Source organism: Microcaecilia unicolor, chromosome 7 (assembly GCF_901765095.1).
Source record: "Microcaecilia unicolor chromosome 7, aMicUni1.1, whole genome shotgun sequence".
NCBI lineage: Eukaryota > Metazoa > Chordata > Amphibia > Gymnophiona > Siphonopidae > Microcaecilia > Microcaecilia unicolor.
Window position 1 is genome coordinate 100271760 of NC_044037.1, and position 26782 is coordinate 100298541.

The following is a 26782-nucleotide window of genomic DNA, read 5'->3' on the forward strand; positions in this document are numbered from 1 at the left end:
TCATCAAGTGGATGGAACTCTTTTTTTATTTTATTTTATTTTAACTTTTACAAATAACTTCAAGAAAATACTTGAAATCAGCAAAGATGCATTACAAAAGAAAACAGCTCAAATATTTTACATCCTATATTGATTATCAATAAATCTATACTTTAACAAAAAAGAAAAAGGATCAAAAAGTCTATGTTCAATTTACAATATAGAATATAAGTATTTCTAAATTTATACATCTATAGTCCACAACATTGAAGGCATATCTCAACCCTTTTATTTATATTTGAAAACCTTTACTTTAGGAATTTTAGGGACAGGGGAGGAAGTTCCAGGAATTCCTAATATTTACGGAGTAGATGTTACTATTTGACTTGGCTGACTTGAGGGTAGCAAGGCTATTTTAGAGTCCAAAAATGAATTCAGTTGTTTAGGGTCAAGGAAAACATATCTAATGGAATTCAATTTAACAACACATTTACATGGGAAGTTTAACCAATAAAGTGCTCCAAGTTGGAAAGTCTTAGACCGTAACTTAAGAAATTCTTTACGCCTTCTCTGGGTTGCCTTAGAGACGTCCGGAAACATTCTTATCTTATAGTTCATAAAAAGTTGGTCTCTATGAAGAAAAAATTTCTTGAGAATCCAATCTCTATCTGGTTGCAGCACAAAGGAGACTATTAAAGTCATTGGCACCAAACCTAAGTTATCATCTTCTATTGCCTGTGTTAGATTCAAATCCAAAACGTCAAAAGACGTTTCGGGTCTTTGACCTTCCACTTGTTCTTGTTCTCTTCTTTTATATGGTGATAAATAGTAAATTTTTGATATGGGAGGAAATGCAGTCTCAGGAATTTCCAGAACTTCACACATGTATTTTTTAAAAGTTAATGCAGGTGCAATCATAGGTTGTTTTGGAAAATTTATCAATCTTAGTGTGTTAGATCGTTGAGCATTTTCCAAATTTTCTATCTGGAACTCTTTTTTATTTCATAAGGATGAAGTTTGGTTGCTGCACATAGCACTTATTTTATATCAGAGTACATTTTACCATTGACGCAGGCGCTGTGCGCCAAAACACGGCCCATGTCAGGTACATATTGGAAGATTGGCTTTTATAATTAAAGAAACTATGTCCCGTTTTTATTTATTTATTTGTTACATTTGTATCCCACATTTTCCCACCTATTTGCAGGCTCAATGTGGCTTACATAGTACCGTACAGGCAATCGCCAGTACCGGTCTGAACAAATACAGAGTGATGTTGTTGTAGAGTACAGTTCATGTGTTCCATGCACATAATGTGGGGTACAAATGCAATAAATAAAAAATAAATTAGGAAATCGTAAGGGGGAAGAGTTAAGTTATATCCAGCACGAGCTTTGGTTTCGTTGTGTAGCAGGGTTGAGGCATTTAAGTAGGATCGTCAGGGTATGCCTTTTTGAACAGGTTAGTTTTTAGTAGTTTCCGGAATTTTAGGTGGTTGTTTGTTGTTTTCATGGTGCTTGGTAATGCGTTCCATAGTTGTGTGCTTATATAGGAAAAGCTGGATGCATAGGTTGATTTGTACTTGAGTCCTTTGCAGCTTGGGTGGTGAAGATTTAGGTATGTTCGTGTTGATATTGATGTTTCTGGTTGGTAGGTCTACGAGGTCTGTCATGTATCTTGGGGCATCTCCGTAGATGATTTTATGAACCATGGTGCAGATTTTGAATGCAATGCATTCTTTGATTGGCAGCCAGTGCAGTTTTTCTTGTAGGGGTTTGGCACTTTCGAATCTCGTTTTTACAAATATAAGCCTGGCTGCTATGTTTTGAGCAGTTTGGAGTTTCTTTAGGATTTGTTCTTGCATCCCGCGTACATTCCATTGCAGTAGTCTAGATGACTTAGTACCATGGATTGTACCAAGTTGCAAAATATTTCCCTCGGGGAAAAAAAGTTTCACTCGTTTGAGCTTCCACATTGAGTGGAACATTTTCTTTGTTGTAGCTTTCACTTGGGTCTCTAGTGTGAGATTTCGGTCAATTGTTACTCTGAGAATTTTCAGGCTGTCTGAGATAGGGAGGTTGTGATCTGGGGTGATTATGTTGGTGGGTTTATTCGTGTTGTATTGGGATGAGAGGATGAGACAGTGTGTTTTTTCTGTATTAAGTTTTAGTTGAAATGCATTCGCCCATGAGTTCATGATGTTTAGGCTGAGTTTGATTTCATTGGTGATTTCTGCTAGATCATGTTTGTAAGGGATGTATATTGTGACATCGCCTGCGTAAATGAAAGAGTTAAGGCCTTGATTGACTATGGACTTGGCTAGTGGGGTCATCATTAGGTTCAAAAGGAGCGGTCATAGTGGTGATCCTTGGGGTACTCCACAGTCTGCTTCCCATGGTGATGATATGTTTGAATTTGATTTCACTTGATATGTTCTAGTAGTTAGGAATCCCTTGATCCAGCTAAGTACACTTCCGCCAATCCCACAGTATTCTAGGATGCTTAGTAGTATATTGTGGTTTACCATGTCGAACACACTAGACATGTCGAATTGTAGGAGAAGTACACTTTTGCCTAATGCAATTTCTTGTTTGAATTTGGCTAATAGAGTAATTAGTACTGCTTCGGTGCTGTGGTTGGCGCGAAATCCTGATTGTGATTCAGGTAGTATTGAGAATTTGTTTATGTACTTGGTAAGTTGTTTGGTTACCATGCTTTCCATCAGTTTGACTACCAGTGGGATAGATGCTACTGGGCGGTAGTTAGTGATGTCGTTTGTTTTTTTCTTGGTATCTTTTGGTATCGGAGTGAGGAGGATGTTGCCGTTGTCCTTAGGAAAGAGACCATTACTACTACTACTACTACTATTTAGCATTTCTATAGCGCTACAAGGCGTACGCAGCGCTGCACAAACATAGAAGAAAGACAGTCCCTGTTCAAAGAGCTTACAATCTAATAGACAAAAAAAATAAATAAAGTAAGCAAATCAAATCAATTAATGTGAACGGGAAGCATGTAGTTTATGTGGGATGTCAGGTCTGCTATGAAGCGGTGGGGGGCGGATTTTATTAGGTAACTGGGGCAGGTGTCCAGTTTACAGTGAGTCTTGGAGAACCTGTTAGTCACTTGATTGACTGTTTCAGTGGTGAGGAGAGCGAATCTTGTCCAGAATCTGTCCGCTGGATATTCACCAGAGATTTTTTGGTTTTTTGAAGGCTCTTGGTGCTTTTTGCTGTATTTTATTCTATAACACTGCACATACATTTTTGGAATGCTCATGACCTGCCCATGCTCCTTCCATAATCACGCCCCCTTCTGGGATCTGCACAGTAGAATTTACTCGGACTGCGTTATAGACTACGCTTTGCAAGTAGTGCGCGTAAATTCTAATTATTGCTGATAATTGCTTGTTAACATCCAAGTATCAGTGCTGACTGGCTCATTATCAAATTAAGTTGTGTGTGCAAATCAGAATATGTTTTTAACAAAATTGACTCGCTATCCACATATGCAATGATCAAAACTTCCAAATCAAAGAGGATGTTAAAACTGATACCAAGCACCTGATACCAATCACCTGCTTCCAATCACCTGCTTAAGCAATTTTATCTAGCCGTAGGGTGCTGTATTACCACTGACTTCTGAGGCCTTTTCCCTTTCTTTCTAGATAAAATTGTTTAAGCAGGTGTTTGGTATCAGTTTTAACATCCACTTTGTTTTGGAAGTTCAAATCAGAACACGCCATAGGAATTAAGAGCCAAAACTGGGGTGAAATGCACCTATGTGCACTTAAGCGCAATTCAATAACTGGCTGCCTAAGTTTTCTTGCATGTAACTGCAAAGGGGTATTCACATGGGAGGGGCATGAGCGTTCCGACTATTCTTGTGTGCACTTTATGGAATACTTGCATTTATGCACGCAACTGCTGCATTTAAGCGTGGCCATTGACACCAGCCACAGACATGGCATAAGTGGCTGTGCCTAAAGCTTGGCACATTATCGCATACCTACGCTAGTATTCTAGAACAGATTTGGCATGCAAATGTGCTCTTATAGAAAACTGTTTTTGGCACCTAACTATCAGCGCCTTTTATAGAATTGACCCTGGATTCAGTAAACGGCGCTGAAAGTTTGGTGCAAAAAAAAAATCAGCACTGAATGGTATTCTATAATGGGTATTGCATGAGTGACCCTCTTTATAGAACAGCGCGTAGCTCTGGGATCGGTGCTCAACTTTGTGTGCGAGGCGTTACACCAACTGAAACCAGATGTAAATCCCAATGCACAAGTCAGGCGCAGATCCGCACTATTCTATAACACTGCGTGCATTTTAAGGGAACGCTTCTGACCCGACCATGCCCCTTCTACGGCCACATCTCCTTTGCAGAGCCAAGCGGAAACACTTAGGCTCTATTCTACTAATGGTTGCATAATTGTGTTTTCTAGTGGATCTGTGCTTTTTGCCCTGTTTCAGCACCTTTTGTCCCTTAAAACACTTTTCCGCACCAAAGTAGCGCCTAACGTGTGGCGTCATATATAGAATTCCCCTGTTAGCGTGTACTTGCATATTTTATAAACTATACCAGCAGATTATATTTAATGTGAGCAAGTGCAAAGTGATGCATGTGGGAAAGAGGAACCCGAATTATAGCTACATAATGCAAGGTTCCACATTAGGAGTCACCGACTAAGAAAGGGATCTCGGCGTCATTGTTGATGATACATTGAAACCCTCTGCTCAGTGTGCTGCTGCGGCTAAGAAAGCAAATAAAATGTTAGGTATTATTAGGAAAGGAATGGAAAACAAAAATGAGGATGTTATAATGCCTTTGTATCACGCCATGTGCGACCGCACCTTGAATATTGTGTTCAGTTCTGGTCACTGCATCTCAAAAAAGATATAGTGGAATTAGAAAAGGTACAGAGAAGGGCAACGAAAATGATAAAGGGAATGGGATGACTTCCCTATGAGGAAAAGCTAAAGTGGCTAGGGCTCTTCAGCTTGGAGAAAAGACAGCTGAGAGGAGATATGATAGAGATCTATAAAATAATGAGTGGAGTGGAGTGGAATGGGTAGACGTGAATCGTTTGTTTACTCTTTCCAAAAATACTAGGACTAGGGGGCATGCGATGAAGCTATAAAGTAGTAAATTTAAAACAAATCGGAGAAAGGTTTTCTTCACTCAATGTGTAATTAAACTCTGGAATTCGTTGACAAAGAATGTGGTAAAAGCGGTTAGCTTAGCAGGGTTTAAAAAAAGGTTTGGACGGCTTCCTAAAGGAAAATTCCATAGACCATTATTAAAATGACTTGGGGAAAAGCCACTGCTTATTTCTGGGATAAGCAGCATAAAATGTATTGAACTTATTTGGGATCTTCCCAGGTATTTGTGACTTGGATTGGTTGGAAACAGGATGCTGGGCTTGATGGACTTTTGGTCTGTCCCAGTGTGGCAATACTTATGTACTTCTGTTAACTGTCAGGAGAACCTACACACAAATTGCATAAAAGTAAACATAAAGTTTCCAAGTGCATGCTTTTTATGCACATATACCGCAGGACTCTATATATCGTGCCTAGTGCTCTGCGCCGAAAACCAAGTGCATTCTATAACCGTGTGCATAACTTAATTGACTTAACAAGCCAATCAGCATTTTTAACAACACTTAACAAAATAATGAGCACTAATTGTCAATAATTAGAATTTACGTGCATAACTCGCTAAGCATATTCTGTATCGCACAGTGACTAAATTGTAATGCACAGAGCCAGAAAGGGGTGTGGTTATGGGCAGGGAAATGGGCGTTCCAAAATTTATACCACTGTTATAGAATATGTCCCTCTGCGTCTAAGTCTACATGCCAGTATTTACTCCACGTTTCCCTTTGTGTAAATGGATGCGCGTAGTTCTAGGCGCTGGGATATCAACTAAGCATATTCTATATACCATGCCTAAATCTAGGTGCCGCTTATAGAATATGCTTAGGCAGAAATTTATTCCATGTGGATTTTTTAGGCGTCATATATAGAATCTAGCCCATAGTGTGGACAATTTTACATATAAAGCAGGCTTTACAAGTAGAAAACCCTTTAAAAAGTTATTCTCTACTTTACTGTTTATGCTTTGTCCTTCTTCCTTCAGTATTTTCTGCCTCCCTCATTTATGTCCAAGGAAACAACAGGGCAAATGATCCACAAAATCCAAAATGGCAGTGTAAAAAAGCAGATCATACGAGGAAAAGTCTATCTAAAAAATACTTTATTCATGTGAGGTGTAAAGATTCAAAACCCGACACTGGCCATGTTTCGCACACGCAAGGGCTGCATCAAGGGCTATGATAACCAAGCAATGTAGACCAGCCACTTCACCTCCTTGGTATATGGTTAGAAAGTAGTCCATGCCAAAAGATGGCAGCAACTATAGAAGCTCTTTGATTTCCCTTATATTTTCCATTTGCATGACTCATCAGTTTCTCTTTCTCTTGTTTTTGCCTCATCAGTACTAATTTTTGTCTCAGTTTGATCTTTATCCTGTCCTTCCTTCCTGTGTGTCTTGCATTTGTCTCATCTTTGCCATGCATTTATATTGGTCTCATCTTGTTCACATATTTGTCATATTTCCTTTCTATGTCATGCTGGTTTCTGTAGGTATGATGGATTCTGTAAGCCTCATGTGGGCCTTCATCCTGGTTCTGCCTGTCATACTCACTATGGCGCTGTGCATTGGGTGCCGAGAGAGAGCACCAAGTAAGTCCATGTTTATATTGCTTCTCATTCTCTTCCTGTTTGACTCCTTAACCTGGACAACAAGAGGAACAAGTAAGTGGGGTCAGGCCTTCAGTGTTATTCTAAATGTAGTCACCAGTTTCTAAGTTTAATAAATAAAAATAAAACAATAACAACACAAACAATGCAATACCTTTTTAATGGACTGACAATGTATTTTTTGATATTGACAGTATCAATATTGTCTTGATCTGAGGAAGGAGATTTTGACCTACCAAAGCTAGTCAATGTCACAGATGTCAGGAAAGAGTGAGCCCTTATGCTGATCCAAAGACCAGCGGTCAGAAACCCAATGCTTCACCTGCAGCAGCCACCGTTCCTCAGCGGTTGAGCCCCTGGGTGCAGGTGGCCAACAGGACTTAGGAAGTTGGGTGAGGAAGAGAGCTCAGGCTCAGACAAACAAAGAAGGCGAGGTCAGAGCTGTGCCAAAGTCAGTTCTGGGCGATGGTCAGAGCAGGCGGAGGACCGGCAGAGGTTAGGTCCAGGCAATGGTCAGGTCTGGCGACGATCCAGCAGTGGTGAGGATCAGGCAGTAATCAGGTCCGGCAGCGATCCAGAAGTGGTCAGGTCCAGACAGTAGTCAGGTTGGGCAGCGATCTAGCAGTGGTCAGGCCCAGGCAGTAGTCAGGTCGGGCAGTGATCCAGCAGTGGTCAGACCCAGGCAGTAGTCAGGTTGGGCAGTGATCCAGCAGTGGTCAGACCCAGGCAGTAGTCAGGTCAGACAGCAATCCAGCAGCAGTCAGGTCCAGGCAGTGGTCAGGTCAGATAAACAGCAACAGGAACAATGCATCAGACTCCACGAAGGTAGTAGCTGAGGCAAAGAGGTAGTGAGAAGTTCCTGGTTTTAAAGTGAAGGCGTCTGACGTCAAAGTAGGCACGCAAAAAATGTAGACACACCCAGACGCAGGCACGCCCAGATATCGACGCTTCCAAACTGTAAGTGCTCAGAAGAGATGAATTAAGGGCGTCGCAGGCGCGTGTGCCTGGCTCCGCGCTTGGTGTTCCAGGTTCGTGACAGTCAAAAAATGTGTTGTTAGTCTAATAAAAAGGCCTTATTTTCATTTTTTATTTTATTTTTATTTATTAATTTTTTTAAGTGGACTAACATGACTATCACACTACTGTATCTAATTCTATAAACTTGTGCGCACAATTTTGTGACTAGCATGCAAAATTGCACATGCAGGTTATAGAATAGTGCCAGTTACGCATTTAACTTAATTGCTAAATAAGGTGTTAATTTGTTTTAAGTACCAATAATGGCCCTTAATTGGCACTGATTTGTGGTTACATGTGTAACTGCACTTAGGCACTATTCTATAAACTTTGGGTCCGATATTCAGCCTGCGGCGGGCTGCTGACATTAAACCCAGATAGTCAGTGCCGGACTGTTACCGGCGACCAGCATTGACACAACCATGTTATCTCTGTGACACTTTGTACCAAACATTGTAAGCCACACTGAACCTGCTGTCGAGCAGGAAAGAGCGGGGTATAAAAGCTACAAATAAATAAATAAATATCCGGAGTTTTTTAACTGCTAACAGTTATTCAGCACAAACTGGTTAACTTTTTAGTGGTTATAGATAGGCCTACTATTTATGCGGCCTATTTTAACCGCTGAACATAGCCAGTTAAACGCTGAATATCTGCCCCTAACTGGCTATGTCACACACTATGGAAATTTAGCAGGAGATAACTGGTTATCTCCCGCTGAATGTCCTCGATTAGGTGCCGATATGCAGAGCCTTAGCGAGGGGAGCTGACACCCGGGGCGGGTCGCCGCTGCGCACCCCCCCCCCCGGGTGCAGCACGGCGCACCCTCCTCCCGCTGGAGCGCACCCCCCCCAGAGCACATACCCCCCCCCCCGGAGCGCATACCTGCGGCGAGGGACGGGCGGGAGGGCCGATCCGCCCTGACTGCATGTTGCTGGGGTGTGTCGGCTCCGCGCTGATTCACTGCTCTCTCTGTTCCGGAACAGGAAGTAACCTGTTCCGGGGCAGAGAGGGCAGTGCACCAGCGCAGAGCCGACACCCCCCAGCGGCGTGCACCCGGGGCGCACCGCCCCCCCGCCCCCCCTTCCTACGCCACTGCCGATATGCTATTCAACCGGTCAGTGGCTTTGTCTGACGGTTAAATATCTTAGACTATCAGGGGATGGTGCCTAAATTCTATAGCATTCAACATGCACATGGCTGCATCAAGGGCATGTCTTGCAGTTGCACATGTGAGTTATAGAATACTATCATTTACACGCACAACATTTAGTCTTGCATATTTACACCAGGCATTGAGCTGGCGTAAGTGCTCACGCCTAGAGTTAGGTGTCTGAATGCCAGCTTACACTAGTATTCTGTGTACTGTGACTTATTGGTTGATATCTCTGTATTGTGACCTACTGGTTGATATTTTTGCATTGTTAACTAGACTGGAATATATTTGACTCCTGAGGCAGGCGCATTCCATGCCAAAACGCAAGACTGTGTCGGCAGTCTTCTTGATGTATTATTAGACCAGTGTTTCCCTAGTCCAGTCCTGGAGTATCCCTTGCCAGTCAGGTTTTCAGGATATCCACAATGAATATGCATGAAAGAGATTTGTATATAATGGAAGCATTGTATGAAAATAAAGTTCATGCATATTCATTGTGGATATCCTGAAAACCTGAGTGGCAAGGGGTACTCAAGGACTGGACTTGGGAAACACTGTATTAGACCAATCAGCCTTTTTGTTGAATCCTTTGGATACTCATTCTTTTATTGTTACCCTTCAGTTTGAATTTCATTGGTCTCCTCCATTTGTTTCTTTTGTTTTATTGTTGTGCTTTGGGGGTTTCTTCTTCTTTTTTCTTTTGCATGAATTTAATGAACACTCATTCCATTTATCTTTAGTTTCCTCCTACACAAATAGCTCCAGGAATGGGACACAACTGTAGGAACATGTACACACAGAATTTTTGTCAATGGATCCAACTATTCCTTAGAGAGACGCGAGACGCCCTACATAAATGTACATGCAAACACATCCCCAGCCCAGAACTTGACTACAAGTCTTGCAGAATGAGTCTTTTCTGGTGTGGCACCATTCTGCAGGGAGCCCATTTATTTTAATTTAGACACGGTGGACAGAACAAACTTGTTTCTGAGTTGTTCAGTGCCTTTTTTTAAGACCTTAATTCGACAATATAGTCTTCAATTTAATTTTCATGTAATTTAATAAGGACATTTATATTCTGCTTTACCCTTCAGTTCAAAGTAGATTACAAATATATCTACAGAATACAGATACAATACCCACAATTCACTTCCCTAACAAAGGGGTCCTTATACTAACTGCGGTAATACGTGCCTTTAGTGTTCTCTTACATAGGTCTTTCCTGCACGCTAAGGCCATTTTTCCTGCAGCCAGAAAATGGCTGATTTTCCTTTTTTTTCAATTAACGGCCATGCACTAAAAAATTAGCGTGTAAGCCCTTACCATCACCCATTTTGTATGTGGTAAGGGCTCACATACTAATCCCATGCTAATCAGTTAGTTCAAAATAATGTGGCTGTACTAACTGATTCATGCTGTCATGCCCACTCTCTGCACCCAGTCTTGCTCCCTCTGAGAAAAATTTAGGATTTTTTTTAGCATGTGGTTTGCACATGTACATTGGAATTTTACCACAGGACACCTCAGCGCATGATCACTGCAACTAGTACAAGAACCCTAAAATAAAGCGTTACCCCTACAAACCCACAATACAGCAGCTTCAAATTAAGAATTCAATAAATATTTTCAAAAAAAGCCAAGTTTTCAATTGCTGTCTAAATAGCTGATAAGAAGAAATCTTTCTAAGATAATTTGGCAAAAATCTGGCAAAAAGTTCCATATAATGGGTTCATAATGCACAATAGTTCTATTCCTGGTCTGCAAATGTACTCTAGAAGCTCCTGGCACAGCTAATCGGATTTCAGAGTATTTATTAAGCCATGCTAGCAGCTGATGGTGCGCTAATGCCGATACAGCCCATTCTCTTTGAATGAACTGTGCCGGCTTTGCCGAGCGGCAGCCACTAGCACAGCTTAGTAAACAGGAGGGGATAGTGTATTTTATCTTGTATTTTTTATATTAGCTGTATTTGTGATAGTTGCATTTTTGAATTGATATGCTTTTATTATTGTATATGTTTTTATGTTATAATCCACTTTGGCTACTGAGAAATGGTAAAGTGAAATAAACAAATGATAAATGAACCTGAGCAATGGTACCTAACCCTCTTCATATACATACTGCTCTGGTGATGGAATTCCTATCCTGCTCTAGAAGTGATTTCCATCTTCACACAATGCTCATCTAGTGACTGAATCACATTTCTGCTGCGCTCACCCTTCTAACTCTTTCTCCTTTTTGCAGCACGAATCCCCCAGTCTGTGGATGATTATGACTTCAAGTAAGTATGTCTTTATCTCTCTGCAAGGGAGGGGGGAGGAAGATAGGATTTTAGCCCCTTTGGGGCTGAAATCAGACCCCAGGAGAAGGAATGGTGCTTGATTCCTAGGGATAAGAGAAGACATGTATCGGTCAATATTCAGTGGTGGCCATTACTGGTCAAATTAATGCCAGGTATTCAATGTTTGGCTATGTCTAGGTGCTGGCATTGAATATCCATATCTGACCACACTGCATCTGACTAAATATTCTCTGGGACCTGCATAAGGAGAAGTTTCAGTATATGCACGATTGGTCAATCCCCCTCACTCCCTATCTGGGCCCTTCATACCTGTAGTTTGCCCCACTAGCATCTGGTTACCCCATCCCCTTTCCAATCCCCACTAATCAGGTCCTCCCATCCCTCCTCTGGAGCAAGTGCCTTGTCTGATCCCCCCCAATCCAAGAAGTATGCCTCCTCTGATCCTTGAACCTCCCCAATCCCTGAAGCATGCGCTCACCTAATCCTCAACTCCCCCCCCTGGATTCAATACACTACAATTCCATCCTAAAATGTAAGCCCCCCCTCCCCATACTTTATTTATTTATCAAATTTATATCCTGTTCCACCCATAGTTCTGGATGGGTTACAAAAGAAAGCATACACAATAATTTACAAAGAAAAAAAACAACATTGCAAACATAAGACATATGCCCTCTCCGGACCTCTCTACACCCCTGGACTTACCTATGGGAGATCCCTGGTGTCTAGTGGGATAGCGCTGGAGCAATCCTCTTTCTACTCCTGTCCTTTTAGTTCTAGATTCCAGCGATCTCTCCCTGGTAGGTCCTGGGAGTGGTGCATGGAGGAGTGGGGTTTGGATTGTGGGTGGGGCTTACACTTTGGGATGGATCACAAGGTATTGAATTGAAGGGGCATGCTTCAGGAATCAGAGGGTTTGAAGATTTGGAGAAGGGCATACTTCGGATTTTAGGGATGTCAGACAGGGTGCTTGCTCCAAGGGAAGACCAAAGTAGGGGGATTGGAAAGGGGGGGGGGGGGGGGAGAAAGCGAGTACTATAGGGATCAGAGGGGACCGAAAAGGGGGGAAGTTGAAGTGGCAACCTGGAAGTTATGCAAATGGCAGCCAATATTCAATGTGAGCACCCACATAACTACGTGTAAGTGACCAAAGCTAGATCATCTGTTTGGTCAATGGCACTGAATATTGCTGGCACCTGCATAGCTCCTGGCTCCTCCCTGACTACCTCAGAACACCCTTCTCCTGCCCAATTTTGAAATAGCTGGTAGGTACTGAATATCAGCAGCCAGCCTGCTGAGCACGATTTAAGCAGGCAGAAGCCTCTCCTGTCCATTTAAATCACTTGTACTATGGACCCGATAATTTTTAGTTTTTCTTTATTAGACTAATGCACCTGTGTAAATTCACTATTCCAAGGCCCCTTTACCCCTGAGAATCTACTGTGTCTCATTCTTACCTTTAATATGCACATGCATTTCACACCAAGTAAAAGTTCATGCTTTCTTACACAGCATATGTATTTTGGCAAACAGATGAACTCAGCTATGTTTTGAAGCACAGTACATACATCTATTCACATTTGCACCTATGGGGACTGAGTAAAGGCCAAACTCTTTTACACATCTGCATTTTTGATAGTTAATCTTTCCATTTAATTGTTTTCTATAGAAAACAGTTGAATGAATATTTTACAGAGGTTTCCAACTAATGAGCCATGGGGGATCGATCACCAGGAGAGAGAAGACCTGAGTGGGTCCACTATTATAGGCAGCAGTCTTTATTTTTCACTTTCCCTCTGCTCCCTGTGATGTTGCCTCCCACTGGCAGAAGGAATCACCAAGCAGGGCTGCTTATCTGCTGCTGCATCTCCTTCTGCCAGCTATGCACTAATGGACAGATGATCAAAAGCCCCATGCAGTTTCAAACAGCGATCTAAAAATAGCGCTTGAACAGCATGCAGCTGTATCGCCTCTCTATGATCAGAGATAATAGCATGCAAATTTAAGCACACTCTTCTCTCTGATCATAAGATAGAAGTTTGGGAGGATTGTGCCTAAGCATGTGCTCAGGCACAATCCTCCCGCACTAGTTTGACAGGTCTGAGCTGTCAAAAGCCCAGACCTGCCAAACACAGGGGCTGGAGGTCCATGGGACCACCAGACCCCAAGTACTCCCAACCTGAGCTAAGTGAAATGGGGGCTGGAGGTCCGGTGGACCTCCGATCCCCCCAACTCCCCCGACAGAAGTTCGGGGGCTGGCGATCCAGTGGTCTCCAGCCCCCCCCCCCCCCCCCCCGCCAGCATCACCATTTTCGAGGCGGCACCAATGGATGAGAAGAGAGGCCACCTCCCTTCTCCAATGAAGGTAGAGGGTGGGGAAGGGCCACTAGACCACCAGGTGGGGGGGGGGGGATTGACCCGCAGCCCACTGGGCCACCTGGGACATTTGAGATTTGAGGGGATGCTAGGGAGGGTTAGGGGGCTGGAGACCCACCAGATCTCCAGCCCCCCCTGAACCTCTGTCAGGGGGGTCGGGGGGACCGCAGGTCTACAGGACCTCCAGCCCCCATGTCACTGGGGGGGGTAGGTCAGGTCGGGGTTCCTGTGTGGAGGGGCTGCTGCATTGGAGAGAATATAGGGCCTGCTAGTATGCAAATGCATGCTGGACAGGGCTCACCATTCCTCCCCAATGGTCTACAAACCCTAACGCCAGCTCCAAGCTGATCATTGGGGAGGAATATATTTAGCATGCATTTGCATGCTACTTGTGCTAAGAGCCCTGTTTTGCATGCTAGTTGCGTTCAGAGCCCACGAGTGCATTGTTTCACACGCTCGGGGGCTCTGATCATGGGGTGGTAGCAAATGCAGTCGCTAGTATGGCGTTAACAGCCTCTTGCGCCTGCGTTTGCTTCTGATCATCGGCCCATAATACTTATCTTGCCAACACAGCATCATACAACCTTGTAAATGTAATTGAATCAATGTAATATCTAGCAACTGTTAAATGTAAGCTATATTGAACCAAAATTTGTTTTGGGATAATTGTGGGATACAAGTATGAATAAATAATAAATAAATAAATATCCTCAAGTTGGAACCAAGTGGAGCGAGTGGGCCATATTAGAGTCTTCTTGGCAGCAGGGGACAGTCCCAAGAGGGGGGAGGAAACATGATAACAGAAGGTGGGCTGAGAAGAGAAAACAGTGATGCCACAGGTATAAAGGGGAAGAGAAGGTGAAAATGCCAGAGGGGTGAAGGGAAGATGATAATGAAAGGGGATATAATAGAGGGAAGGGATAGTGTTCCTCTCAAGGAGTAGGAGGAAAAGGAGTGATGCCAAAGGGTAGGGGGTGGAAGAGAAGGTGTTATTGGTATGCCACAACATATTGAACCTAATGTCGGATGTGCCACGACATAAAAAGCTTGGAAACCACTGATTTAATATAATGGTCTATTCTCTGTTCAAGGCTGCACTAACTGCTATGGCCACATGGTGACAGTATTGTCCAGTAGAGTAATACAAATAATATTACACAGTAATAATCACAACTTTTACTATATTACAACATTTTAATAATTTATTTTTAATTTCAGACCTTCATATATGTCCCACCCACATTCAAGTTTTACAGTCATCCGAAATCCTAGCAGTAAGTGGAAGTAATTTCTTTTAGTCCTGCATCTGCTGCTATGTCCCTTCTCATGCTCTTTCTATCTCTATGTATCTTTTTCCTCTTCTCTTTAGCTTTTTCCCTCTCTCTCTCTCTCTCCATGTTCTCTCTCATTTCTATTTGCTGGTTTCTTTCTCTTTCAGTTCGTTTTTCCCTTTATCTCCTTGCTTCTCACACACTTTTTACCTCTCCATTCCTTTTATCTTGCTGCACCATATGCCTGGAATAGACTTCCTGAGCCGGTACCTCAAGTTTCATCTCTGGCCGTCTTCAAGTCTAGGCTAAAAGCCCACCTTTTTGATGCTGCTTTTAACTCCTAACCCTTACTCACAAGTTCAGTACCCTTATTTTATCTTCCCCACCTTAGGAGGCCCCTTATCTCTTATTTGTCCTGTTTGTCCTAATTAGATTGTAAGCTCTGTCGAGCAGGGACTGTCTCTTCATGTTCAATCTACAGTGCTGCGTACATCAGAGCTCCCCCCCCCCAAAATGGCTCTGTGGCAAGTGCTTTACTTGCCGTATGGCCATTTCCTACAGGAAAGCGAGACTTCCCTTTTACCAGCTGCAGTAAAAGGGGGCCTCGGCATGCATGAAAAACATGCGCCGCCGCCAGTGCAGGCCCCCTTTTGACACAGCTTGGTAAAAAGGGCCCTAAATTCTATAAATGCACCTAAAAAAAAGTCATCATTGAAAAAAATAGCACTTAGCACTAGTCTATAAATGACACTTAAAGTTGGAATGGAGTGCAGGAGTGGCCTAGTGGTTAGAGCACCAGTCTTGCAGTCCAGAGGTAGCCAGTTCAAATCCCACTGCTGCTCCTTGTGATCTTGGGCAAGTCACTTAACCCTCCATTATCTCAGGTACAAACTTATTGTGAGCCCTCCTGGGACAGAGAAATATCCAGATTAGCTGAATGCAACTCACCTTGAGCTACTACTGAAAAAAGGTGTGAGCAAAATCTAGATAATCAAATAAATAAAAGTTAGGCACTGTTTATACATTAGTGCTTAGCACCAGGAGCCGTAATTATATTTAGGCATGACCAGTGAAACCTTGATATAAATCCCCATGCCTAAACTAGGTGCAAATCCTCTTTATTCTATAACAACATGTGTAAATTAAAGGAATGCCCCTGATCTGCCCAAGACCCTCCCATGGCCATGCCCCCTTTTGGACCCATGCCTAAATTTACACCTGTAAATTTTAATTAAATCCAATTAACACTAATAATTGCTTGTTATGATCTCAATTATCAGAACTAATTGGCTTGTTTATTTATTGGGACTTATTAACTGGCTTTATGAAGAGATTCACCCAAGGTGGTGTTATTCAATTAAATTGCACACACAAATTCAGCACAATGCCTAAATTTATGCGCTAGCGCCTTTTACAGAATTTGGGGGAAAGTGGTTAAGAGAAGAGAAAAATATAATGTAATAATAAGTAAACTAAAATTACAAAGTAGAGAAAGGACAATAACAAATATAATACCAGGGTCCTAGTGGTGATCAGTATTGTTTCTGAATAAATTATAGCATACAAATATATTTTATTGCAGTAGCTTCTGTGTTTTCCATTTACAGGTTTTTCCTGCTCATTCTTTGTAAAATGTATTATATTTTCTATGTCACTGTTGGGAGATATAAATGGACCAAAAGCACTACCAAATGAAGAAACAGACAGGACAAGAAGGGTGGGAATAACCACACAAATAGACCAGGTTGACAACAGCAAATCCTTTATTGCAGATATAGGCAAAAGTTAAGCGGTGGACCTAACACGGGCCGTGTTTCGGCTGTACTTCCTATGTTGAAAAACACTTATGCTTGCAAACGGTGAAAATATGCTAAGCTCTTAGGGGGTCTTTTACTAAGCTGTGGTAGCATTTTTAGCTCTCGGTAGAAATCAGCTGGTGGTAAACGCCGAGACGCCCATAGGAATATTTATTTATTTAACACATTTATATCCCACATTTTCCCACTTAGTTGCAGTCTCAATGTAGCTTACACAATACCGTAGAGGCAGGCTCTGGTTCAGTAAAAAACAAATACACAATATAGTAGTAGGCATAAAAGAAACATAAATAAAAGCAACAATAGAAATAAAGAGGGGGTGGTGATAAAAGTCCAATACGGTCCATAGTTTTGCTGTGTTGCAGGAAGTAGAAAGTTAATTTGGGTCAGGGGGTTAGGCCTTCTTAAACAAGTTGGTTTTCAGTGACTTCCAGAAGTTAAGATGGTTGTGGATATAATGGGCATCTTGGCGTTTACCGCCAGCTAATTTCTACCGAGAGCTAAAAATGCTACCGCAGCTTAGTAAAAGACCCCTTAAGAGCTTAGCAGATTTTCAGCATTAGGTTCCTAAATGTAGGCAAATAACAGATCTAAATTTTAAGCATAACTTTTAAGCACCTAAATTAAGATAAATTTTCGGCTGGTAAGGTAGGATCCTAACCCCCCCCCCCCCCCCTTCTACAAAACTGTGCAGTAATGGGCTGGGCTGACATTACTACACCAGCAGCTGCTAGCAAGGCTTTGTAAAAGGGGGGGGGTATGTTTGGTGAAAATAGGGCCCAAATTTAGGACACTTGACAATGTGTTGGTACCTGTAAAGCAGCAAATGAAAAGCTTATGTGTAATCCTAGACTCCCAATTGTCTTCTCGGGAACAAGTAGGACAGGTTGTGAGGACATGTTTTTTCAACTTACAAATGTTAGTCAAGTTGAAACCTATGTTGAGTACTTACGATTTTTGGACAGTTATGCAAAGTTTAATGTTGACAAGATTAGACTACTGTAATGCTTTGTATCTAGGCATGCCTAAGTCAGATAGTAGAGCACTTCAAGTAATCCAGAATGCATCAGCCAGAATGTTTATGAAAGGTAGTAGGTTTGAACATGACACACCTCTATTAAAGCAGTTAAACTGGTTGTCTGTGATGTATCGGATTTAATATAAAGTTTTGACGCTAATTTATCAGTTTGTATGAAGCTGTCCCATGGTATCTGAAACAAATAATACAATTGTATAGACCATTGCACCAATTGAGATCTGACAATGATAGACATTTATCTGTCCCAATTTTGAGTAAACTCCATTATGCAGAGACAATAGCATGTGCTTTCTCCATCGCAGGTCCATTATTATTGAAAAAGTTCCCTGGATATATTCATTTTTCACAACTTTTCAACAGTTTAAGAAAATTTCTGCAATCTTTCATTATTACCCAAATGTCAAGGTTTCTTAATTGATGCCAATTTCCTATTCAGACCCTTTTATTAGTTGATGTTTTGTCCTTGTTTTTATTTTTTGTATGTTCTTATTGTATGCCACTTAGTGTTAGGTGGGATATACGTTTTTAAAATAACTAAATAAGGTGAGGTAAACAGTGCAGATTTTAGTCCGCGCTATTGCCTAATGCACATTAAAACAACCAGTGCAGGAAAAGTCCAGCACACTCCAAATCTCCTGCAACACATAAGTTGGTACAGACAGGGTTCAGATGACGGCCCTTCTTGCCTTCCCCCACATTATTATGTTTACATACCAGTTGTGCAATGCTCATCACATAGTGTACGGTCCTTGCAAAAGTGCTGTCTCAAACACTCAGCTAGACTGTCAGCTAAACCAGAGTACAGAACATCACTGTGAAGACTCAGAACTCTTGAACCAAAATCTTCTTTAATGCAAATTCAAACAAAGGAAAATAACTTACAATTAGATGAGCTGGACAAGAGTCTCTGCCTTGCAAAACTGGGAGTCTGTTCTTTACCAGCTCATCCTGTATACCAAGGAAGCCAGGAGATCTCAGCACTGGCTGAAGAGTGGATGCTCTCAATACTTTTAAATGGTGAAAATCTGATGATGTTACAAGGCTTTTGAAGGGCTTAGGCAGGTACAGTATTAGATACAGTTCATACCAAGTATGCTGCAGACAGATTCCTTTCACTCAATGGAGAGAGAATGGGCAGGCTACAGCCCAGCATACATAGGAACAAAAAGCCAGCTGGTTAAATAAGGTTTAAGCGCATAACCATGAATATTCAGTAGGAGATAACCGGTTATCTTATGCTGAATATCCCAGTTAGCAGCTAGCCACTAACTGGCTACATTGCGTGGCATAGCCAGGTGCTGATATTCAATGCCAAACCGACAATGCTGAGCAGTCAAAATAGGCTGCTTAAATAGCAGGCCTACCTTTTAATGCTAAAAAGTTAGCGCTGAATATCGGCATAACCAGTTAACATTTTAGCAGCCAAAATAACCCCGGATATTCCAGGGGCATAGCTACAGGTGGGTCTGGGTGGGTCAGCGCTCGGAAAATGGGGCATTTAAAAAAAAATCTGTGAAGCCGTTTCGCAGGCAGCGCTTTGCGTATGCCCTGCGTGCATTGCAAAAGAAGGAAATCACCTCGTCGTCTTTGGGCCTTCCCTCGCCCTCCGAGGGCGGGACACAGTGAGGGAAGGCCCAAAGACGACGAGGCGATTTCCTTCTTTTGCAATGCACGCAGGGCAGACGCGAAGCGCTGCCTACGAAACGGCTTCACAGATTTTTTTTTAAGGCAGGGTGGTGGCAGGAGAACTAAGAGGGCTGTCGACGGAGCTGGTAGTCGGGTTGGGTCGGGGGGGTCTCAGATGGGAGAAGACGACTGGGGTGGGGGGTCTCAGATGCGAGGAGGGGAGGGGGTCTCGGGTCTCAGATGGGAGAAGGGGAGGGGTCTCAGATGGGAGGAGGGGGGTCTCAGATGGGAAAAGGGGACTGGGGTGGGGAGGGGGTCTCAGATGGGAGAAGGGGGCTGGAACTGGGATCTGAGAAGGGGCCAGTAGGGAAAATAGGGGCCATGCCTGGGGCAGGTGGGAGAATGGGTCTGGGGCTGAAAAGGGGGGGCCCTAATGCAAGGCATGTGGATGAAGGGGGCTGGAACTGGGGGCTGAAAAGGAGGGTAGGTGGGATAAGGGGGCTAGCACTGGAACTGGGGGCTGAAAAGGGGACAGGGAGAAGTGACTGGGGCTGAAGCTCGGGACTGGTGAGAGAAAAGGGCTGGGGTTGAAACTGGGGGCTGAAAAGGGGACAGGGAGAAGTGGCTGGGGGCTGAATCTCGGGACTGGTGAGAGAAAAGGGCTGGAGCTGAAACTGGGGACTAGTGGGATAGTGGAGCTGAAACTGGGGGCTGAAATGGGGGGGCAGGTGGGAGATGTGTGCTGGGGCTAGAACTAGGGGCAGGTGGGATAAGGGGGCTAGAACTGGGGGCTGAAAAAAGGGGCAGAGGGAACAGATCCTGGATGGAAGGGGGAGTGAGAGGGAGGGCAGACCCTGGCTGGATGGGAGAGGGAGGGCAAATGGTAGATTGAAGGGGCAGAGAGAAAGGGCAGACAGTGGATGGAAGGGATAGAAAGGGCAGACAGTGAATGGAAGGGGGAGAGAGAGAGGGCAGACAGGGGCAGATGGTGGATGGAAAGGACAGAGATAGAGGGCAGATGTGCATGGACGGGGCAGGGAGAGAGGGTAGACATTGGATGGAGGGGACAGCAGAGAGGGCAGACACTGGATGGCAGAGAAAGAACAAAGACAGATGCTGGATGGAAGGAAGACAGTGAAAAGAAGATGAGGAAAGCAGAAACCAGAGACAACAAACTGTAAATAAAATATATATATTTATTTTTTTTTGCTTTAGGATAAAGTAGTATTGTAGCTGTGCTAATAAATGTTTATAATAGAACATGTAGATAAGGTAATCTTTTTATTGGACTAATTTTAATACACTTTGACAAACTTTCAGAGAACAAAGCCCCCTTCCTCAGGTCAGGATAGGATACTGTAACAGCACTATACTGTATTGACCTGAGGAAGAAGGTGTTGGCCTCTGACAGCTAAATGTATTAGTCTAATAAAATGGTATTATTTTATTTTCTATATTTGTTTTATTTCTATTTGTTAATTTGTAAAGTGGTGATTGGTATTTGTTAGTTTTTTCAAATTTACATCTGCTGTCTTTATATTTTGCATAGTACTAGGGGACATTTTCTGTTTCTGTGGTGTTGCATTGTATGCAGAGTCTGGCATCTTGGGGGTTCAGTTTAATTTTTGTCTAAATAGAAAGTTTATGATTACTTATTTTATAGTGGATTAGGGTGTATCTGTGTTTGTGAAAAAGACATGGCTTTCAGTTGGCATTGAATGTGCAGGATCGACAATCTGTACTATTCTGGTTTCGTTTTACAATAGGTGAATTGATGTTCTAGTGCTCACTGTAGTGTTTAAGATGCTTTCCTTTTCCTTGTGTGACTTGTAGAAATGACTGCTTATGGTATGGTAGAATTGCTCTATAGGTCCTCAGTGTTTTGTATTCTCGGTATGGTGGTTTTAAGGTTTGCAACATAGGTTCCGAATATGTATGTGGTTTATGTTGCTGTAGGACAGCTGTTGGGCAGACTGTTTATTTTAAAAATTATTTAGGATCCCCCAAAAAGTACTCACACCTATATATACATAGTGCCCACCCATATTAGCTCTGGGCCCACCTAAAATGTCAGGTCTGGCTACGCCACTGGGATATTCAATGCCAGTTGCAGGATACAGCCCAGCATTGAATGTCAGGGTGTAACACTGGCAGCGGAGAGCAAACACACTGCCTGCCACCAGCTGAATATCGGACACCTTGTACTTTAAATTTATTCTCCTTCTTCCATTCTGGAGCCCCTCATTAATGTACATTTAGAAACAATTCTGTTCACACACACTAATCAAGTACAGCCCTAAGTTTTCCAGATCCACACTTCCTTCCCTCTTGCCCCCCTCTCTGGGGACTAGAATCTCTCTTCCTTCCCTTCTGTCCCCCCCATGCATCCCCAGGAGCCAGCCTCTCTCTACCTTCCTTCCTGTCCCTCATTCCCACCCCCACCCCAGGACCAGCACCTTTCCCCCTTGTCCTCCCCTCCCTAGGAGCCAAAATCTCTCTTTATTCCCTCCTGTTGCCCTCCTCCCTCCCTGGGAGCCAAAATCTCTCTTTGTTTCCTTTTGTCTCCCCTCCGGTCCAGCATTTTTCTTCCTTACCACTCCCCCACCCCATCACCATCAAGGACCAGCATCTCTCTTCTTCCTTTCTGTCTCCACCCCAAGGGCTAGTATCTCTCCTCTTCCTCCTTCCTCCAAATCCTGGCTTCTTTTCCTCTCCTTTTCCCGCTTCCTGGGTCCATCTGCCCCCTCTACCCCCCATGGATCCAGCATGCTCTACCTGCTAATCCTGAAGGCCACACATCTCTTTCTTCCCACCTGTGGCTGGCATCTCTCCGCCACCTGCCCAGCCTGGCATCTGTCACTCTCCCCCCACCACCTCCTTCCCTGACCTGGCTCGGTTCAGCCTGGCTCAGCATAGCATGGTGTCTCTTAGTCCCCCTTCTGCCCCCTCCCCGATGGACCACAAAACTTCCCTGTAGAGCAACCAGCATTGAAGCCTTCAGCTGGCACAGGCACCCTTTCTCCTGCCTCCACTGATGCAACTTCCTTTTGCATCAGAGAAGAAGGGACTTGACAGAGGGAAGGGTGCCTGCACATGCTGAACGGCAGCATGGCTGGATGGCTCTACAGGGAAGGCTTGAGGTTTGCTTTATGTGGGAGGGGAGGGTGAGAGATGGCAGGCCAGGGGACAGAATTAAAGGGAGAGAGACAGTCCGTGAGGTGAGTAGCAGCTAGCTGCCAATATATGTGAAAAGGGGCTTTATGCGTGCGAGCTGGAGAAGGAACCCAAATGCGTGTGTCACACGCCTAAAGCATATGACTTGGCATGTCTGGAAATGCTTCTCACTAACTCAGGGGTGGGTAACCGTTATATATCGAAGGCCACATGAATGTTAGTACAGTCCCTAGCGGGCTGTAACATTATGTAATGTTGGAACTGGAAATGCATAAATAAATAAAAATTTAACTAAAACAATGGAAAAAAAACTACTAGAATGGCTATTCTGAATATATTTGTGAAATTCAGTATTTACAATCACTAAAACTCTGGTTAATGATGTTTTCTGGATATTCCCATAGTCTTGCGGGCTGCATAGAATTCAGTGGTAGGCTGCAGGTCACCTACCCCTGTACTAACTCCTGCTGTCTAGAGGAGACCAGGTGTTTGGGGGAGGGGGATAATGGGGACCAGGTGTGTGGAGGAGGGGGGATGATGAAGGTAGTTATGCCAGGGGTGGAGCAGAGGCTAATGTACTTGTGTTCATAAGCTTTAGGGTTTTTAAAATACATTAATATTATGGTGGGTAGCTCAAGATGTTTCTTTGCTTAAGGTCCATGAAAGGATTAATCCCATTTTATTTTTACCCACCCAAACTTTCTTTCTAAGTAAGAGATAAAAATACGGTAGCTTCTCTGAAAATTGCCCTTAGTCTGCCTGCCTAAAAGTACTTAATTTTGCATGGTTTAGAGAGACATGTTTAGATCAGGATAGTAAAATAGAAAGTGTACTAGACCTTTTGAAAAATGTGTTTTATTTTAACCCCCTCCCCCCTTCCACCCCCTTCCCCATATACACAAATAGTAGGTGGGTGCTTTCAGGGCTGCCGAGAGACTGGGCCAGGCCCGGGGCAAGGCTGCCCCCGGGCCCCCCCCCCCCCCCAAAGTCACCGCTCCCCCCCTCCATCCGCCACCGGGCCGGCCCCCTACATTGAAATCACAGCACCTCTCACCTCCGTGTGAAAGCGCTGCAGGCAGCAGGGCAGCAGATCACTTCCCTTCGGGCCTCCTTCCCTCCCTGTGTTCTGCCCTCGTGGAAGTTACGTCAGATGGAGGGCAGGTGGGACTGCGGCGCCGGGCCCCCCTTGGAGGCCCGGGCCCGTAGAATTTTGTCCCCCCTGCCCCCCCCCTCTCAGCGGCCCTGGGTGCCTTTGGCCTGCATCCTCTACACAGGCTAATTTGTAAGGAGAAACTATCTGGGTAGGTCAGCAGTACACTTAGGAGTCCAGACCCAGGAATTGTCATCTAACTTAGTTCTACTGTCATGGCTGATTTTGGCCATGTCCTGAAAAAGGGGCATGGCCTAGATTTGGAGTGTGTGGGGGGGGGGGGGGAGGGGGGAGGTGTGATTATGGTGATGGAAGCAAGACAGAGGCATGCCTTCTGGTTATAACCAGGCTCCTCTCTTTACATACTCAGTGGGCTCAGAATGGTACCATATCTGTGAGGGACATTAACAATATCATTGGTAACAATGCCAAAATAAACAACCAAATAATTACTGGAAACTAGTCAGTCAGCTAAATAAGTTATTTCTAATTAGAAAGACTGCAATTCATAAAACCATCAGATTATAGCATATATTTGTGAGGAAATATACTGTAGATATTTCTGGTCTGGAAGTATTTGTAACAGAAAGTAAGCTTGTACTAATTATTCTTGCAAGTTTTGTTTACTGGTAGTGGCAACTGTTTCCTGTAAATTGAGAGAGGTGGGGAGTTCAGATGTCTGTGCCTCAGTTCCTCTGAATCATCACCATCAGGGTATCTCCCTTCCATCCTTCTCAGTGAAAACCAAACAGAGAATTAATTTAGTTTCTCAGCTAGGGCCTTGTCCTCAGTACCCCTTTTACCCCTGGACATCCCTTGGTCCAGCTGTCCTCTTCACAGGCTTCTTACATTAAATGTACTTGAAAATAGAGCGTTGCATGGGGTTAGAAATTTCACACATCCCCGCCCATCCCCAATGGATTCTAACCCATACCCACTCATACCCGCTAAGATCCAATCCATCCCCACCCATCCCCATATTTGATCTCCTTCATCCCCACCCGTATCCACAGGAGTTGATGCTATTATTTACTTGCTCACAGCCCTCTATTTCTTCGCAACCTCAATAGCCTCCCATGGTTTTTTGAATGGTATTCACTATTCAACCAATGAGTATTCCAAGCGTCAGTCTAGTGTTCAGGCTACCTCTCTGGGCATTATAAGCCTCATTCTGGTGCTCCAGTTGCCATACATTCCAAACCTCATTCTGGTGCTCCAATTGCCTCTCTCTGTACATTCCAAGCTTCATTCTGGAGTCACCAGAGATTTTGACTACACTCCCGTAGGAATCCCATGGTAACTTCTACCATTCCTGCTGGAATCCCTTGGCAACTTCTTTCATATCCAAGGAAATACCCCGGGTTCCATGAGATTCCCACAATCCCCATTCCCATGTAGCTCTCTACTTGAAAATGCATTTATTATGATTTTTTTTGTCTCTGTGGCAAGCTGTTTTATAAATTCTTTTTGATCTGGTTTATTAAATCTTTACATCTAACTTGCCAGTGCTTATGCTCTTTCTATTTTTTTTCATTTGGGTCTGCTTTCAGTTTTATTACAATGTCCTTTTGGCTTTAAATATCACTTTTACCATTTAACTGTGCTGGCAGTTTTGGTATTCCTTGAACCTTTTCCATTGCATGGAATACATTTGGTCTGGGCCTTCAAGATTATTTTTTTTTAACAGTGCCCATGCTCCTTACAAATGTTTATGTTTCAGTCTATTTTATTGATTACATCACAGTACAAACAACAAAAAAATTCTGCAAACTTTCAAAAGTCATCAAACAGGTTTACTTCCCCCCCCCCCCAACTCTCTCAGTCTTCTAACCCACCCAACCCATAGCTATCCACCACCCCTCCTATTGCCATAACCCATCCCTCCCAACTTCCCTACTCTACCCCTTTCCCCTTTCCCCTTACATGGTAATACCCCAGAACACGGGGCTGGACCCATGAAACTCCCGCCCTCCCCACCTAACATAACCGACCAAAATATACCTTACAACAACATTCAAAAACCCCTATCCTGAACAATGGTAATTAGACTTATACAAGAAAGAAAAAACAGGCATACTAAAGCATTCCACTATGCACTGGCAAATTACATAATACAACAACACATAAAGAAAGGCATATCTAACATGACAAAAAGGAAAGTCAAAGCTCACAGAAGCAGCATCCTAAATGCCCTTTCTGGTTGGGATAGTTTGTAGAAAAGTTTGTGCTGCCTTCACTTCAGTAAAAAATAAAGTTTTGCCATCATGCTTAACTCGAAGTCTCGCTGGAAAAAGCAAAGCACATGGAATCTTTTGGAGATAAAGCTCAGAATACAATGGAGCAAAAGCTTTCCGAGCAGTATGCACTGTAGCAGTATGGTCCTGAAAACATAAGACTTTTTTATTTTCAAATTCCAAACTCTGTCTACCTCGAGGAGTTTGTAGGATAGCTTGCTTATATGCAAAGTGTACCACATGAAAGACAACCACTCTAGGCTTCGCACACACACCAGACCCCGAGCCCAGCCGATGAGCCCATGCTATTTTAAATGGAACTTCCAAGCAAAGCAAGTGTAAAGATTTTGGCATTCAATTCTCTAGAGTCTGCACCAAAACATCAGACATCATAGTGTCAGAAAGTCCCACCAAGCACAAGTTTTAGAGCCGGGCTGTACCCTCTAAGTCATCCACCTTGTGTTCCATCTGTTAAAAACTATGACGAAACTTATCCATATCTCCGCTCATGTTCCGCACTTCGACTTCTAGTGCTCCCAAATGATGTTCTTCTGCATCCAGTTCTAAGTCTATGATATCTAGACGCTCATGTGTAGCTTCAATTCCATCCTGAACTTCTGCAATTTAGCATTTATTGTCATTTCCACCACTGCCCATACTTCCAATATGATTTCCTAGAGCCAAAGGGAGCTTATCGATGAACCCGGTGGGGCTGAAGGTGACACCATCGTGACTGCAGTTCCCCACTTCTCCAAGGTTTTGCGAATCAACCTCAAAGCCATAAAAAATGAAAAATACTTCAACACTGACACTTCTTCAAGCCTGCCAGCACAGCAGAGAATTCTGAAATGTTGATCGTTGTTCCTTGCAA

General features: G+C 43.4%; 1 protein-coding gene across 1 annotated transcript in view; it reads left to right on the forward strand.

Annotated features, from left to right (window-relative positions):
- Positions 1-26782, forward strand: part of LOC115474154 — a 112240-nt gene that overhangs the window by 43791 nt on the left and 41667 nt on the right. The window contains exons 3-5 of the mRNA XM_030209493.1: positions 6630-6728; positions 11167-11203; positions 14819-14874. Coding sequence (XP_030065353.1) covers positions 6632-6728; positions 11167-11203; positions 14819-14874 — 190 coding nt within the window. The 5' untranslated portion in view covers positions 6630-6631. The remainder of the gene's footprint in view (positions 1-6629; positions 6729-11166; positions 11204-14818; positions 14875-26782) is intronic.